We start from the raw sequence: 14,011 nt of genomic DNA on the forward strand, positions 1-14,011 counted from the left end.
AAATCTCTCCGGATGATCGGGTGTTAGATCGAAAAATCGGAAGCAGGGATCGTCATCAACGCGTCGTTGTGAGTCCGATGGTGTGTTCGGATCGTCGATCGGACTCCGGCGGCCGGAGGCGAGTCGACCGAGCGATCGAGCGTCTCGGTAATTTTTCTCTGGACTGTAATTTTAGAAATTCTTGGTTTAATTGTGTGTCTAATGGTTTATATTGAGTATTTGATGATTTTTGTGAGTCAAAAATAATTGTCGGTCAGTTTGCCGGCTTCGTATTTTGTGTTGTGTGGCGGAGTCAGGAAATAGTAAAGTTTGGGGACCCGACTCCCGTTGTTTGAATTGTTAAGTATTTGAAGTGTTTTTTTGGCAGGTCCTGGACCCGTTTTTACGGGGGGTAATGTCCGTGTTGTAGGGGAGGTTTTGCCGGATTTTCGGTAGAATTCTCCCAAGTCGAGATTCTTAGACAGTCAGTCCTAGGAGTCTAGACCTAGGATTAATGATCGATTGTTTCAGCGTTTTGATAAATCGTTTTCCGTGACTAGATTGTCCGTTTGTTCGGCTCGCTCCAACCGAGGCACCGGAGCAGAGCTAGGAGGTCGCCCGATTCTGTGAGTTAAAGTCACATAATCTCTACACTATTGCCAAACCTAATTTTGATATGTTATCTTGAAATTCATATTTAATATGATTATTAGTATCGCAATATAAATAATTTCATTTAATTATTATTTGCTGAGATAAATTTCAATATTGTTACTAGTAATATTATATCACTATTTTGATAGTTAATGTTATATTCACACAATTGTTATTATTATTTTTTCACATATCGCACGTTGTTTCCTCGAAATTCTGATTCTTTATTTCGATACGTGTTTAATAATTTTGCTAGACCATGATTATTATTATATTTGTTGAATGTGATTTGGGATGAGGCTTTAGTAGAACATGCCACCTGGTGGGTTGCATCAGGACCGCGTGCGCACCGATAATGATCAAAGACAGGTAATAAGGTTATTATGGATTTGTTTGCCCTGATCGAGCATTGCTCTCTGGGCTGAGTTCAGTTGATTGCCGGAGTTAAGGTCCTTGATCGAGCAACGCTCTCTAGGCGCCAGCTTAATTGGAATTCAAGTGTTCAGGCTGGAGGTAAGGATCCTGATCGAGCTTGCTCTCTGGGCGCCAGACCTGTTGGATTAAGAGGGCCGAAAGGCTACTAGAATTTGGGGTTAGGGTTCTACTGAGCCACTCGTCCCGTAAAAGTAAAAATATATTTTTATTTATTTATTTATTATGGTATGATTATAGTATGATTAGTATTTATATGCATGGTTTGCTATACTGATTTGAATAATTAAATTTTCTGTGAAGACTGCAATAGTCTCTAGATTATTTGATTTTAACTCACTCTCGACCGATCCTCAATTTTTTTTTCGATGCGTGATCATAGTCTTCCTGCGACTCTTATTCAGTAACCCGAATCCTTCATTATCGGGTGATGTATTTGATTTGGTATGTAAATTGGTAAATCTTAGATTTTCCGCAATAGTAATAGTAGATGTATCAGTTGTAAATTTTATTAGTTTCGGGTCTCGCCTAATTTTCCTGGTAGACCGAATTTATTATGTAAAATGTAGCTATTAAGATAATTTATGGCTTTAATAATATTAATTTGAGATGAAATTTATTTGAGTTGTGAGTGTCAGGCTTATTGCGGGATTCGGTGGCCTTACGCCTACCCATTCCCTAGTGCCGGTCACGGGCTCTCGGGTGGGGTCGTGACATATGTAAACATAAAGAGTAAAATATTTTATTTAAGTATAATACATTATTTATATTTTATTCTTTATTTTACTTTTATTTTCATAATTATTAAAGATTTTAATTTCTCAACTATTTTCTTCTTACTATTTACAATAAAAAAATAAGAATTACAAATATCAATTAATTATGTGTATAAAAATTTATAGTATATTTATTAAATATAAAAAAGAGAATAAAATTTAATTCTTCGTATATAGAAAGTCAAACTAACTCTCTATTTTATATTTAGAAAATATAAAATATTTTAAAAATAAAGAATTTGCTATATGTAAATAGTGCATTAAAAATGTTCTTATTTTTATTGTTTTAAGAAAAAACAGACAATTCTTTTTTCTCCATGAGCAAGAGAGAACACTTTCTTTGTGTTGATAATGATCTAAAAACGATAAGTAGTTAAATTGATATAAATTTAAAATAAATAGGTACTAATTATAAAATGAGATATTTAATAGAAAAGTAAAATATAGTTATTTAAATAAGAAAGTTAATATTAATTAGGTATATATATGTGTGTGATTTTATCTTTTCTATGCAGTTTATTATACTTAAAAAAATATATAAATTTTAGTCATTTTATACTTAAAAAAATATTTTTTTTAAATCTTACAAATTAATTTGTATCTAAAGATACATATATTTTTAAATTTAATTTATTAAATAGGTTATTGAGTAATAAAACTTAGTTAATTGAATTAATATATTAAATAGATTATGTTAATGTTATTATTTTTGTGTATATATGCGTCTCAGTATATATATAGTTAGATATGACACCACACAATTGACAATTTTATTACGAGATGTGTTCATATTTAGTATTAAAATTATATAAAAAAATCTATTAAATATTTTAAGGGTTATTGTGTTTGCTTTATCAATTGTTTAAAATATGAGTTATTACATTATTATTATTTGATCTCTTCACAATTTTAATATTTATTTTTAAGTGATGTGTTAAATATGATCAATCAAATGCATTCCACAAATTGATTTTGTCCCATTGTTGACGTGGATAAAATTATTAATTTAATTTGTGAAGTTTAATTTTTTAAATAAAAATATCCTCGTATGTGAGGAATGTGTGATATTTATGTATAAAAGCATTTTGAACATTTATAAAAAATAAAAAATAAAAAAAGAAAAAAGAAAAAGAAAAAGAAAGAATCTTCAATCTAAAGTAAGGATGAATCTTGCTAAATAGAGTAAGTAATTAGATAATTTATTGAGCAGGGGTAAATATGGGAGAAGGGGTAACTTTCAAACACACTTCTGACACATACATGGGACAAAATAGGATTTTCAAACTTTTCAAATCGGGGCTAAGGTTTTATGCGTCCTTTTCTTTCCATTGGGGAGAAAGGGCGGTTCATCTCTAATAATTTTTTGATGTTAAAATAATAGATTTTCTTTATTTATTTTTTACTATTTCCCCGGTACTTGGATTGGTCTAAGCCCATAACAAAACTTGTGTTTCTGCTATTTGCAGAACAGCAGTAGCTCAACCAACCAATGACCTTTTGGCTTTTTATTATCCAGTTTCTTAAAATAAAATATTAATAAAGTACTTTCTATTATTTTACTCGGGGAAAATGTGCCTTCGCACTTAAAATTAGCTTTCAGCTACAACTATATCTTTACACTAATTTTATGGATATTTGACATATAAAATAGTTTTTTTTTTTTTAAAGTTGAATTTAGTGATTGACTCCGACATATGAATTCAATTTAATCATTTTTTAATTTAAATTTTATATATTTAATTTAAATAAATTTTATCTTAAAAAATAACTCTTAAAAATATATAATATTATTTAAAAATTATATGATAATTTTGATATAATTAATATAATTTAATAATAAATACCTATTATCATTATTATTATTACTGAAATCGCTCTCACATCTACTGCACTCGGCACCACTACTGTAACTATTTCTTTTACTATTATTATTAAGAAAGACTATTATTATTAAGAAAGAAACAGTAAAACAACATAGCAATATTTATTATATTATTGTCTTTTGTTTCAATATCAATATTCTTTTTAGTATAAATAATTTAATATAAAAAATTAATATTTTTATTTTTTATTATATCCATTCTCATTTTAGAGACACCTTCTTATTTTTATAAAAGAATAAAACTAATTTAAGTTGAATATATAAAAATTTAACTAAAATATCCATAAATTTAAAAAATGGTTAAATTGAACTCAAATAATAAATTCAAAAAATAAGATGCCTATTGCAGCAGTAACTTTAGATATTAAAGTTTTTCTCTTCTCATTAAAAATCCAATACTTTTTATACCATAAGCCTTTCTTTCTCATCCTTTTTGCATTTTGAAAATCAAAATTGGCAAGTTACAGGTACAAGAAATTCAAGTTGATAACATGCCTTCTTCTATATATAAATCCGACCCTGAAATAGCAGAAGCAAAATACAGAGATGTTAAGAGAGAAAAGACTGGCCCCACTGCATAAGATGGGAATTGAACCAACGTGGGACTCATCGTAGGCATGGCGACGAGGTGGGTTGCACCAGCTACCATTGTCGTTGGGCTGAGAAAGTTTAGAAGACAGATTGGTTGCTGAGGCTGAGTGAAGTGTTTGGCATAATTTTAACTGTCTTTCAAATGGGTCTCAATCTCCAAATAATTTATGCCAAGTCAACTTTTATAAAAGATAAATTATTTCAGAGTTAGTTTCCATCAATGGAGGAGCCAATATAACAAAAAGAAATGTTTTACAAATTCAATGTCCGTAAAATTAGTTGAGAGGTGTATTTAAATCTCGAAACTAATTTTAGAGGCGAAAATGTACCTTACGATGGCAGAAAACAGTTTCTATAATTCACAGACCACAAAATAAAAAAATTTCCTGGTTTTCTAAATTTATTTTAAAATAAATGATTTGGATTTAGAAAATAAAATTAAAATTAAAAAATAAAACTATGACAGTAAATTTTTTATTTCGGTACCTAGTATCTTCCCATTCTTTTTGGTCTATCTAACACTTTAATTAGACTTGATTAGAGTGTCAATTAGTGCCTAGTTAATGGTAATGGTGGTCTGGCTTGGGAGCTTCCATATTTTATTTAATTATTTACATTTGTTTTCTAATAATAGTTTGGTGCTTTCAGATTAGGATGATAGACGGGCTTCCTTTGGAGTTTGGTCTATTGGGCTCTGGTCGATATGTATCTTATCTATAGATAAATGTCATCAATCCAGTATCTTCTGTGCCTAAAACTGCAAAACCCAAAACCCCAATTCACCAGTGGCAAAGATGTTGCAGAGCATCTTTCACAGTCGTTTATCACACACTGCTACTACTACTTCTACTCTCCTTCCTACTAAGAGCCCCTCTTCTCCATTTTTCTTCACTTCTCAATTTTCCTTTCACCTATATTCACGGTGTCAGCAGTTAAAGCAACCCAGAAGAGGCAAGAATAAGCAATTCTTGGTGTTGTGTGCCAATTCTGAGGCGGGTGTTGCTGGTGGTTCCTTGGGTGTAGAAGATGGAAGAAGAAGCAGAACTGAAGAAGAATGGAATGAGAAAATGGATTCTTCCCAGTACGAAGCTTTACTCAAAGGTGGAGAACAGGTCACTTCTGTTCTTCAAGAAATGATCACTCTTGTAACTCTCTATCTCTCCCTTTTTGTTTTCTTTTTTTATTATATACATGTTTTTTTTTATGTTCTAGAACTTTGTGCTTATACCGTTCTCTATCTCGTAGTCGGTTTTAAAATACAGTTCATTGGGTTTTCACTAAATTATGGTGAAATTTACTGACGAACTTGTAATTGATTCTAATGAGGATTCTCATTCACTTTATCCACATTATAAATCTTTTTAAGCCTAATCACAGGCTTTTGGGAGGAACTGATGTGAATGGTCTACGGAGATATATTTTAGGAACAATATATGCACTCTTTATTGGTTATGGATATTTATTCAAATTTCAACTTTTGGATGCATAGGATTAGGAGATTCCTTTATTCAGGAATTTAATTCATGAATTTTTTTGCTGTACAATTTAATTAGTAATTAGTCAAGTGTATAGTTTATACTGGATAATCTGCAAATAATGTGTGATTTATGTTATCAATGTTAGTAGTGCACCTTTATGGGGTATATTATCTTGTAATACTTCAGTAGAAAAACATGCAAATGCACGGAAAAAGTATCTGACTCTTTTTTGGCAAATTCCACTCAGATTTGACTGTGTGAATTGGAGGGCATTTGTGCATTTGATACTCAGTCTCTGTACTGAATATCTTCTATCAGATGTTAATACTTTCATATGTCATGGGATAAAAAAAGTTCCTTGTTGAATCGGGTGAAAACTTGTTTCCTTCTTGAAGTCACACAACTATCCTTAATTCTGGCCTTTTTGAAATTTTCTCTATGGATCACATAATGCCAAAAGTCTGGTTCTTATAGTAGATCCTTTCATTTTATATGTTCAATGCTTGCTATGTTTTCAAGCTTAAAATACTCCAGCCTTTTAAACTCTAGTTGCTTACATTATCCTAATTTGCGTTGTCTATAATTTTTGGGGCTTTTAATGATATCAAGTTACTAAATCTTGCATGTATTTTAAGTTCAAATAGTTCAAACATATTATTCTTGGTGCTCTTATTCAAATATGGAGTCCGATGATGATTATCTATGCTGTTTCTCAAATGCATTTACAATGGCATAGTTGGACGACATGAACATGGATGAGGCATCTGAGAAGGTGGCAGTTGAATTGGCTGCACAGGGAGTCATTGGAAAAAGAGTGGATGAGATGGAAGCAGGGTTTATGATGGCCCTAGATTACATGATTCAAGCTGCTGAAAAGGACCAAGATGATATGGTAATTTTTGATTTTTACAGTTGGATTGCCTACATTTTCTGCACTCTTCTTTACTCAATCTTGTTGCATTATATTTAAATCTTTAGCAGATTTATTTAGATACACGTAGGATGGCTTCAAAACGATTTTAATTTCTTCAGAAAACTCCAATTGCCATTATATGATTCTAAGACCCGTAAATAATGCTTTAACAGTGCAGTTGTTCTATTTATCTGCAGCAAAAAAAAAATAGGACTATTATTATCTTGCATTAATATTTTCAAGGCATGGATATCTGTTTATTATAAATTGGTCCTTCCTTAAACATTCTTAAGCCACCTGGCATGGGAATTACTTTTTTAAGTTCTAAAATATTGGTTTCTCATAGACTTGTAGGTCCTATTATTCTCAGGTTTCCCATCAACCTGATCTTGTGTGCTAGTGAGTTTATGTTGTTGACTTCTATAGTCGGATTGTACCAGGCAGTTGTGTATGCCACATAAACATTCTGATGAAGCAGCTTGAAACCTTTTTGGCATTGTTGGTACATCCAACGTTTCAAATGGCTGCTGCACCTTTTGGCTTGTGCTTGTCCATTTTAAAGTTGGCAACCTATGATCAAGTCTTCTCCTCTTAGATTATATTGGGATGTATCTATTTGTTGCACGGTTTTTGTTTTTCTGTTGCAGTCTTATTTTCTTTCCCTTCTAAACGGGAAGATGAGTGTAGGCTTAAGATGTGGATATTGATGTACGTAAATGGTTTCTTTTCAGCGTAAGTCACTGTTGGAAGTGGTCAAGGAAACTGTATTGTCCCATCTTACAAAAAAATGCCCACCACATGTAAGGATGTTTCTTGAGACTATTTGGTCCTTGTTCTGGTTAGAGGTCAGTTGATAATATTATGAGCTGAAATATTTTATATGTTTTTCATTTCAGGTTCAAGTGGTTGGCTTGCTTTGCAGAACTCCTGAGAAAGAAAGCAGGCATGAACTACTACGAAGAGTGGCTGCTGGTGGTGGTGCCTTCGAAAGTAAGAACGGAACCAAAGTACATATTCCAGGGGCAAATCTAAATGAGATAGCAAACCAGGCAGATGATTTACTGGAGGTAATCAGCAGATACTGTGTTATAAACACCATCCTGCTCTTTTTGTTTGATAATTAGGCTGGAAGTAACTTTAAACTTATCGCTTTTTTGGTCCACAGTCAAATCATCTGTCTTTTAAAATACCACTTCATTTCTATTTGGGACTTTTTGCATTGTTAGCAAAGTTTTCTATTTGGGATTTGTTACATTGTTAGCAAAGTGTTAGGCAGATCTAGCTGAGTTATTCTGTTTAACATCTATGCTTAAATCCCGGTTTACTTCTGCTGAAATTGGAATGATATATCGCCTTAATCAGTTTTTGCAAGGCAGCCATTTCAATTGTTAACCATTATACTTTTCTGGTCTTATTACTTCTTCAGTCAATGGAAACTCGGCCAGTTGTTCCTGATCGGAAACTACTTGCAAGGCTTGTATTAATCAGAGAGGAAGCTAGAAATATGATGGGAGGTGGAATCCTGGATGAAAGAAATGACCGTGGTTTTAGCACACTTCCTGAATCTGAGGTCTGTATTCCTTAATCATGATATTTTAACAGGTTTTATTTGTTTGTCAAAATTAAGTATCATATTCAGTCCTTACTTCATATTAAATAAACACTATGTCAGTAGTTTTTAATGTTCGTGGTTCGACTGGTTTGTCGTCTATGCATGACTATGCACCTTGTTATTGCAGGTGAACTTTTTAACCAAGCTAGTAGCTTTGAAGCCTGGGAAGACTGTCCGCGATATGATAAAAAATGTAATGCTAGGGAAAGATGAAGGAGCCGAAGATCCAGCTACTGAGGAGGAGGACACAAGGGATGAAAGTAATACAAAAGGAATTGCAGGAAGGGTATGTTTGACTTCACTAAATGATTGTGCATGGGTGTGATCACGCATATGTGTGTGCAGATAAAATTGTTGTTATGAAGTTTGATTATTTATCTTTCCCTTTGATTTGTTTATCTGTTCTTTCACCTGAATATTAATTTCCTTATTATGGTTCACAGCCAAGTGTAACAGGACGAAAACCACTTCCTGTACGCCCAGGCATGTTTCTTGAGACTGTCACCAAGGTACCTATTCTTTTGTCTGTTTCTCTTTTCTGTGGGTGAGTGCATGCATATGGGTTGCTTGTAAAGTTGTGATAATGTTTAACTGTAGTGTGCCTCACAAGATTTTGGCATCTCAAAAACTAAATATTTCTCATGTTGTCTTTGTTGCTTGTAAGTGCTCCAGTTCAACTGATTGTCCCCCACTAACTTGTGCATTAACAAATGCAAGTGCAGTTTTGCTTGAAGAATAACTGACAAATTCTGTTCTTGGACTCTTTAGGTGTTAGGTGGCATATATTCTGGAAATGTTCCTGGGATTACAGCACAACATCTAGAATGGGTAAATTCTTCTGTTCCCAATACAACTCAATTCTCACTCTCTTTTTGCACTCATATAGCATTCAGTTATCCATCTTTCTAATTTTCATGCTAAAATGGAAATAAAAGCTTTTCAGTGTCGTCTATAAAATAGCAAAACTACAAAATGGCTTCTCCTAAAGAGTTGCATTAGTTTATTGAATTTCAAAAGCTAGCTTATCAATTATTAGAGCACCAGCTCTCCTCCCAGCCAGAGAGTTTTGTCGCATGTTTGGATCATGCATGTTTCTTTCTTAAATGTGGTCACTGAGCTTGCTTGCGTACCTAATAACTTTTCATTTGGAATTCACAACATTAATTTTCCAGCAACTCGCCTAATTTAATTCTTTGCTTGCCATCCAGGTTCATCAGAATACACTCGAAATTCTACAGGAAATAGCATTCTAGTCTTTCCAGTGCAGGTAACAGATTCTTCATCACACTATACAGTACAACGACAATTTGTCTGTGCTGTTGGAAGAAGGTTGAGCTTAGTGTAAAGTGTCTCCTAGTTCTGAATTATCTCATATTTATAAATCACCAAGAAACAAGCAATTTTTAGATTTGTGTACCACTGTTAGAAGAAAAGAAAAAGAAATCCTCTAAATACTTTCAAAAGATAAGATTCTTTGCAGCCCGAACTCTGCTTAAGGTAGCAGACTCCTGATGGAAAAACTTGGTAGTCACTTGAACACAGAGAAAAAGGGCAGGCAGCTTTGCAATTTTCATGTGCAAGTGACAAATGAAATGGCCCAAATTGGTAGTAGCAAAGATAGCTAAGACAATAACAAGCTTGTAGATTTACTGTATAGTCAGGTATCGAAAAATTCGTAGAATGTATTTTGCATATGAGCTGAAGTTTAGGACGGCGATTACATTGATTAATTATAGTTTATACTTAGTTAGTGAGATGTTCAATGATAAAGAATGAATATACTTGGTTAATGAGATCTTCAATGATAAAGAAATCAAACCCATATAGTAGCTCAACATCATATACCTTTTATTTGCATACCGTATCAACTGACAATGATGAAGATTCAAATTCCAGTTAAGTATAGTGGAATGCCATGTGGGGAATGGACCCACTTGATGAACAGCATAACATATATAGTGATCTATTGGGATCAGTGTAGACCTGGGTAATGATTTGAATGTAGTGAGGAGTAGAAGCAAACACAGCAAGGATTGCTACATATATTCCCCAAATTATTTTCTCAGCTATTCCCCACAAACACAAGCCCTCTTCATTGCCTTTGCCTCTGCACTTTGTATTATTATTATTTTCTTAACCAAAAAGTTTTTGCCTTGATATTAAAGTAATTTGTAATATGCATAAAAAACTCCTTACCTATTTGGATTTGGCACCACGCATTGTCTATTGTGTATGGTATTGTATGTTTTGCTTGGCCCATATTTTCTCTACTAATTGCTGTCTTCCCCATTGCATTCTTGGTGTTCTGTTCTCCATTTACTTCTCTCTTTTGATTGAAAAGAAAGCCTGAATTAGCCACGTGAGCCGTCTTTTCAAATTTGTATTGCCAATGCCATCCCTAATCATACCCATCTGTTTAATGTTTATGTATTATAATTACATGGCTGATTTCACATTTCTTCATAGAAATCATTTTGCAGTTCATTTATTTCAGAGGTAAAGAGCAGTTCTCATACATGATTTTTCATTTAAAGAACTATTTGAGTGATATGGAAAAGTAGAAAATTGTGTACGAGTTTGTTGGGTTGCACGCAACAAATCTTCTTTGTCTTGTCGGTCCATCTTAAAATTAATTAACAAGGGGCTGTTTGGCTGTTCACTTTATTAATAGAGATGAACCGTATGTGTGCACTTCCGGTTCTTGTCAGTTTGGCCCATTTGGTCATTACTTTTAATTCACTGCTCTCTGCTCCAGAATTGAGGCCCTACAACTTCTCACATCAATTGCCATCATCCTTATTATAATTATAATTTGCTTTTGAAATCTTCCCAAGATTTCTTGGAATTTAATTCCATTTGTGAATTTTGGACAGATGATTGCAAATCTTTGTATCCGCAACCCATTCGTGTGAAAGGGGAAATTGGAATGCAATCCTGGAACCAAATGAATGTGAACCCATCTTTCTGTCTTATTTTTTTTGTTTAACTGGAAAAAAAAAAGTTCTTTTCCATTTTAGGAAATTAAATAATAAACAACAAACATTTTATTAGTCTATTTTTTTTAAAAAGGCAAAAGAATAAAATTAAAAATCAGAGGAAAATGATGCTAAAAAGTATATTTTAATTATATATATGCATAAAATCAATTTAGAGATATGCATTGAGAGTCATCATGAAATTAGTGTATTTGCAATTAAGTGTTTAAATTTTGATTATGATAATTTAATTTGTGAAATTGAAAATTATTAATATTTGAGTGTATAAAATATGTCATTATATAAAAATTAAATTATTAAAAATATGATATTTAAATTTATTAAAATTTGATAATTAAATATTTAAATATTTAAAATTATAATTTAATATATAAATTTAATAAATATTTACAATTGAATATATATGTAATATATATTAATAATATATTGTTTAAAACTAAATGCTAATATGAAATATTTGTTTGGGTAGGTTAAAAAGAAAAATATAGTGAGAAATATTTTAAAAAGTATTTACTTCTAATGGAGTTAAACAGAACCATTATTAGATCATTATTATTTACTTTTATTAAACAATATTTTGTCTTCCATAAACTATTAGCTATCAATATTAAAAATAAAATTGATTACTATTGAGGTCGATAATTTCAATTTTGAGTATTAGTATTTTTATTTTTGATGTATATATATTTGTTTTATACTATTTTTATGATTTTCGGAGTTTAAAAGAAATATTTGTCTTCTAAATCCAAAGATTATTTTTCACTCTAAAAATATAATAGCATTTAATCTGTCCACTTCAACTTTTTGTATGATAACTAGATTTAGAGGCTCAAATGTTAGTACTTTCTAATTTTTTGTAATAATTTGTAAATTTTTAAGAGTTTAAATACTTAATTGTCAATTTTAATAAATTTGTACACTATATTTATAATCATAACTTAAAAAAAATGATATAAATAACTTAAAAGCGCTATATATACTCGATAATAAATATTTATAGGTTCACATACTGAACTATAATGTTTAAAAAATTTAGAAACTTAGTTGGTAAATTTTAAAAGTTTTGACACTATTTTATTTTATAATAATTTCAAAGAATTACATATATCATATGAAATTGAAGGTGTTGAATTCAAACCGACTCTGAATCATAACCGGCAGGACATGTTGGTTTAATTCTTAAAAAAAGTTCAATAAAAATATTAATTTAAACTTAAGTTTTATATTAAAATTTTTGATCCACTTATATATAAGAATATAAAATTTACACAAGTAACTCATTTTAAATTTTAAATTTCTTTTTAATTAAGTCAAGTTTTGATAGTAATTAAAAAAGCTAACTAAATGAAATCATGATTCTTCACTCTCATTAAATATCTATTTATTATAATAGATATTATAAAATATATAAAATAAAGTGTGGGATGAATTTAAAAAATCTTACAAAAAATAATAATTCTCAAATTGGGGTAGAATTGGAGCTGAATCAGAACCGTTAATAAGCCTGAATTGTGAACCGGTATTGGACAGTTCAATCCTCAAATCACAAACTAGAGTGTGCGTACGTGGAAGCTGGTTCGTAGTTGAATCTGTAAATCAACCGTTGGGCAGGTAGAGATGTTTGTAGTGTAGTAATTATTGAAACACAACAAGTGAGTAATTTTATTGTTAATGAAAATGAAAAGATTGTGGGTTATATATATAAAAGGCACCTCCTATCTTAATGGCAAACATGAAGCATATCAGCCTTTTTAGGTCTCGTATCTCTTTCTCTTTCTCTAACTGGTCCCTCCATCACATGGCTGTTTCTTTGCCTCGATAACCTAGTTTAGCTCGAATGAATATTAAAATAATAATAAAATTAAACAACATAAACTCGTACACTTCTTCACCATGCATCTCCATTATACATGCCACTGCCACCACTCAAATTACTCCTCTCTAACGGCTCTCTCTCTCTCTCTCTCATATACAAATAAATGTCTTGAAAACTTTTATTGTGCGTTGAAATTTACAAGGGTTAGTTTCTGTTTGAATAAAAAAACAAAAGAAAGTTAATTGGTTTCCATAAAAAAAACCCACGACTTTATTGAGGCTGTTAGTACCATTTGAAATGTGGGTTCTTTGAGCCACTTTATGTCTAGTATGTCAACTGACAGATTTAGAGATATATAATCCGATGCATTAATACTGTTAATTAATATTAATTGTTTCTGTTGAATTCATCGAATCCATGCATTACCCTCAGTGAAACCAAAATGATTGTTGATCTTCTTAAAAGGAGTGATTAGTTAACGGGGCCATTAATTTGAAAAAAAGGAAAAAATAAATAAAGAGAGATTATTAAGGAAGAAGAATGGATGAGCTTTGAAAGTAAAGAGGTGGATGGCTTACCAAATAGAGGTGATTGATTGCATATTTAATAACAAAAAAGAAAAAGAACAGAGAGATTATTATTTATTACTTTTGCATTGGATTTTCAAATTAAAAGAAAATGGTTTCAAATTCACTCTTCATCCAACTTAATAGGAAAGAAAACACACACTTCAAACTAAGATGACCGTTCTGTTATCAACTCAAGCTTTTCAAAAAGCAGCCAAGCTTTCTCTTGTGGGTCTCTGCTTGAAAAGAATAGCCAACCCTCCTCTTTCTTTCAAATGACTATACAATCCTTTTTATTCGCTTGTTTTATATATAA

General features: G+C 31.4%; 1 protein-coding gene across 4 annotated transcripts; it reads left to right on the forward strand.

Moving 5' to 3' along the window:
• The first annotated feature begins 4,974 nt into the window (after positions 1–4,974).
• Positions 4,975–11,289, forward strand: LOC8259695 (protein PEP-RELATED DEVELOPMENT ARRESTED 1, chloroplastic). Of its 4 annotated transcripts, none has more exons than XM_025158808.2 (10): positions 4,975–5,459; positions 6,529–6,684; positions 7,437–7,505; positions 7,602–7,772; positions 8,132–8,275; positions 8,445–8,603; positions 8,761–8,826; positions 9,086–9,145; positions 9,526–9,584; positions 11,191–11,289. In XM_025158808.2, the coding sequence occupies exons 1-9, from the start codon at positions 5,109–5,111 to the stop codon at positions 9,568–9,570; spliced, it is 1,221 nt and encodes a 406-aa protein (XP_025014576.1). In that variant the 5' UTR covers positions 4,975–5,108; the 3' UTR covers positions 9,571–9,584; positions 11,191–11,289. The 4 variants fall into 4 exon arrangements, with proteins under 4 accessions (XP_025014576.1, XP_025014575.1, XP_025014573.1 ...); XM_025158807.2 differs by lacking the exon at positions 11,191–11,289 and adding an exon at positions 10,784–11,024; XM_025158805.2 differs by lacking the exon at positions 11,191–11,289 and adding an exon at positions 10,798–11,024.
• The last annotated feature ends 2,722 nt before the right edge of the window (positions 11,290–14,011 follow it).

This window comes from Ricinus communis, chromosome 7, assembly GCF_019578655.1.
Source record: "Ricinus communis isolate WT05 ecotype wild-type chromosome 7, ASM1957865v1, whole genome shotgun sequence".
In the NCBI taxonomy this organism is placed as follows: domain Eukaryota; kingdom Viridiplantae; phylum Streptophyta; class Magnoliopsida; order Malpighiales; family Euphorbiaceae; genus Ricinus; species Ricinus communis.

Excerpts from the sequence above, each read along its gene's own strand:
- LOC8259695 (XM_025158808.2), top strand. The coding sequence starts at position 5,109 with ATGTTGCAGAGCATCTTTCACAGTCGTTTATCACACACTGCTACTACT. Across the intron at positions 6,685-7,436 it reads AAAAGGACCAAGATGATATG|CGTAAGTCACTGTTGGAAGT; the intron begins GTAATTTTTGAT and ends GTTTCTTTTCAG. Across the intron at positions 8,604-8,760 it reads CAAAAGGAATTGCAGGAAGG|CCAAGTGTAACAGGACGAAA; the intron begins GTATGTTTGACT and ends TATGGTTCACAG.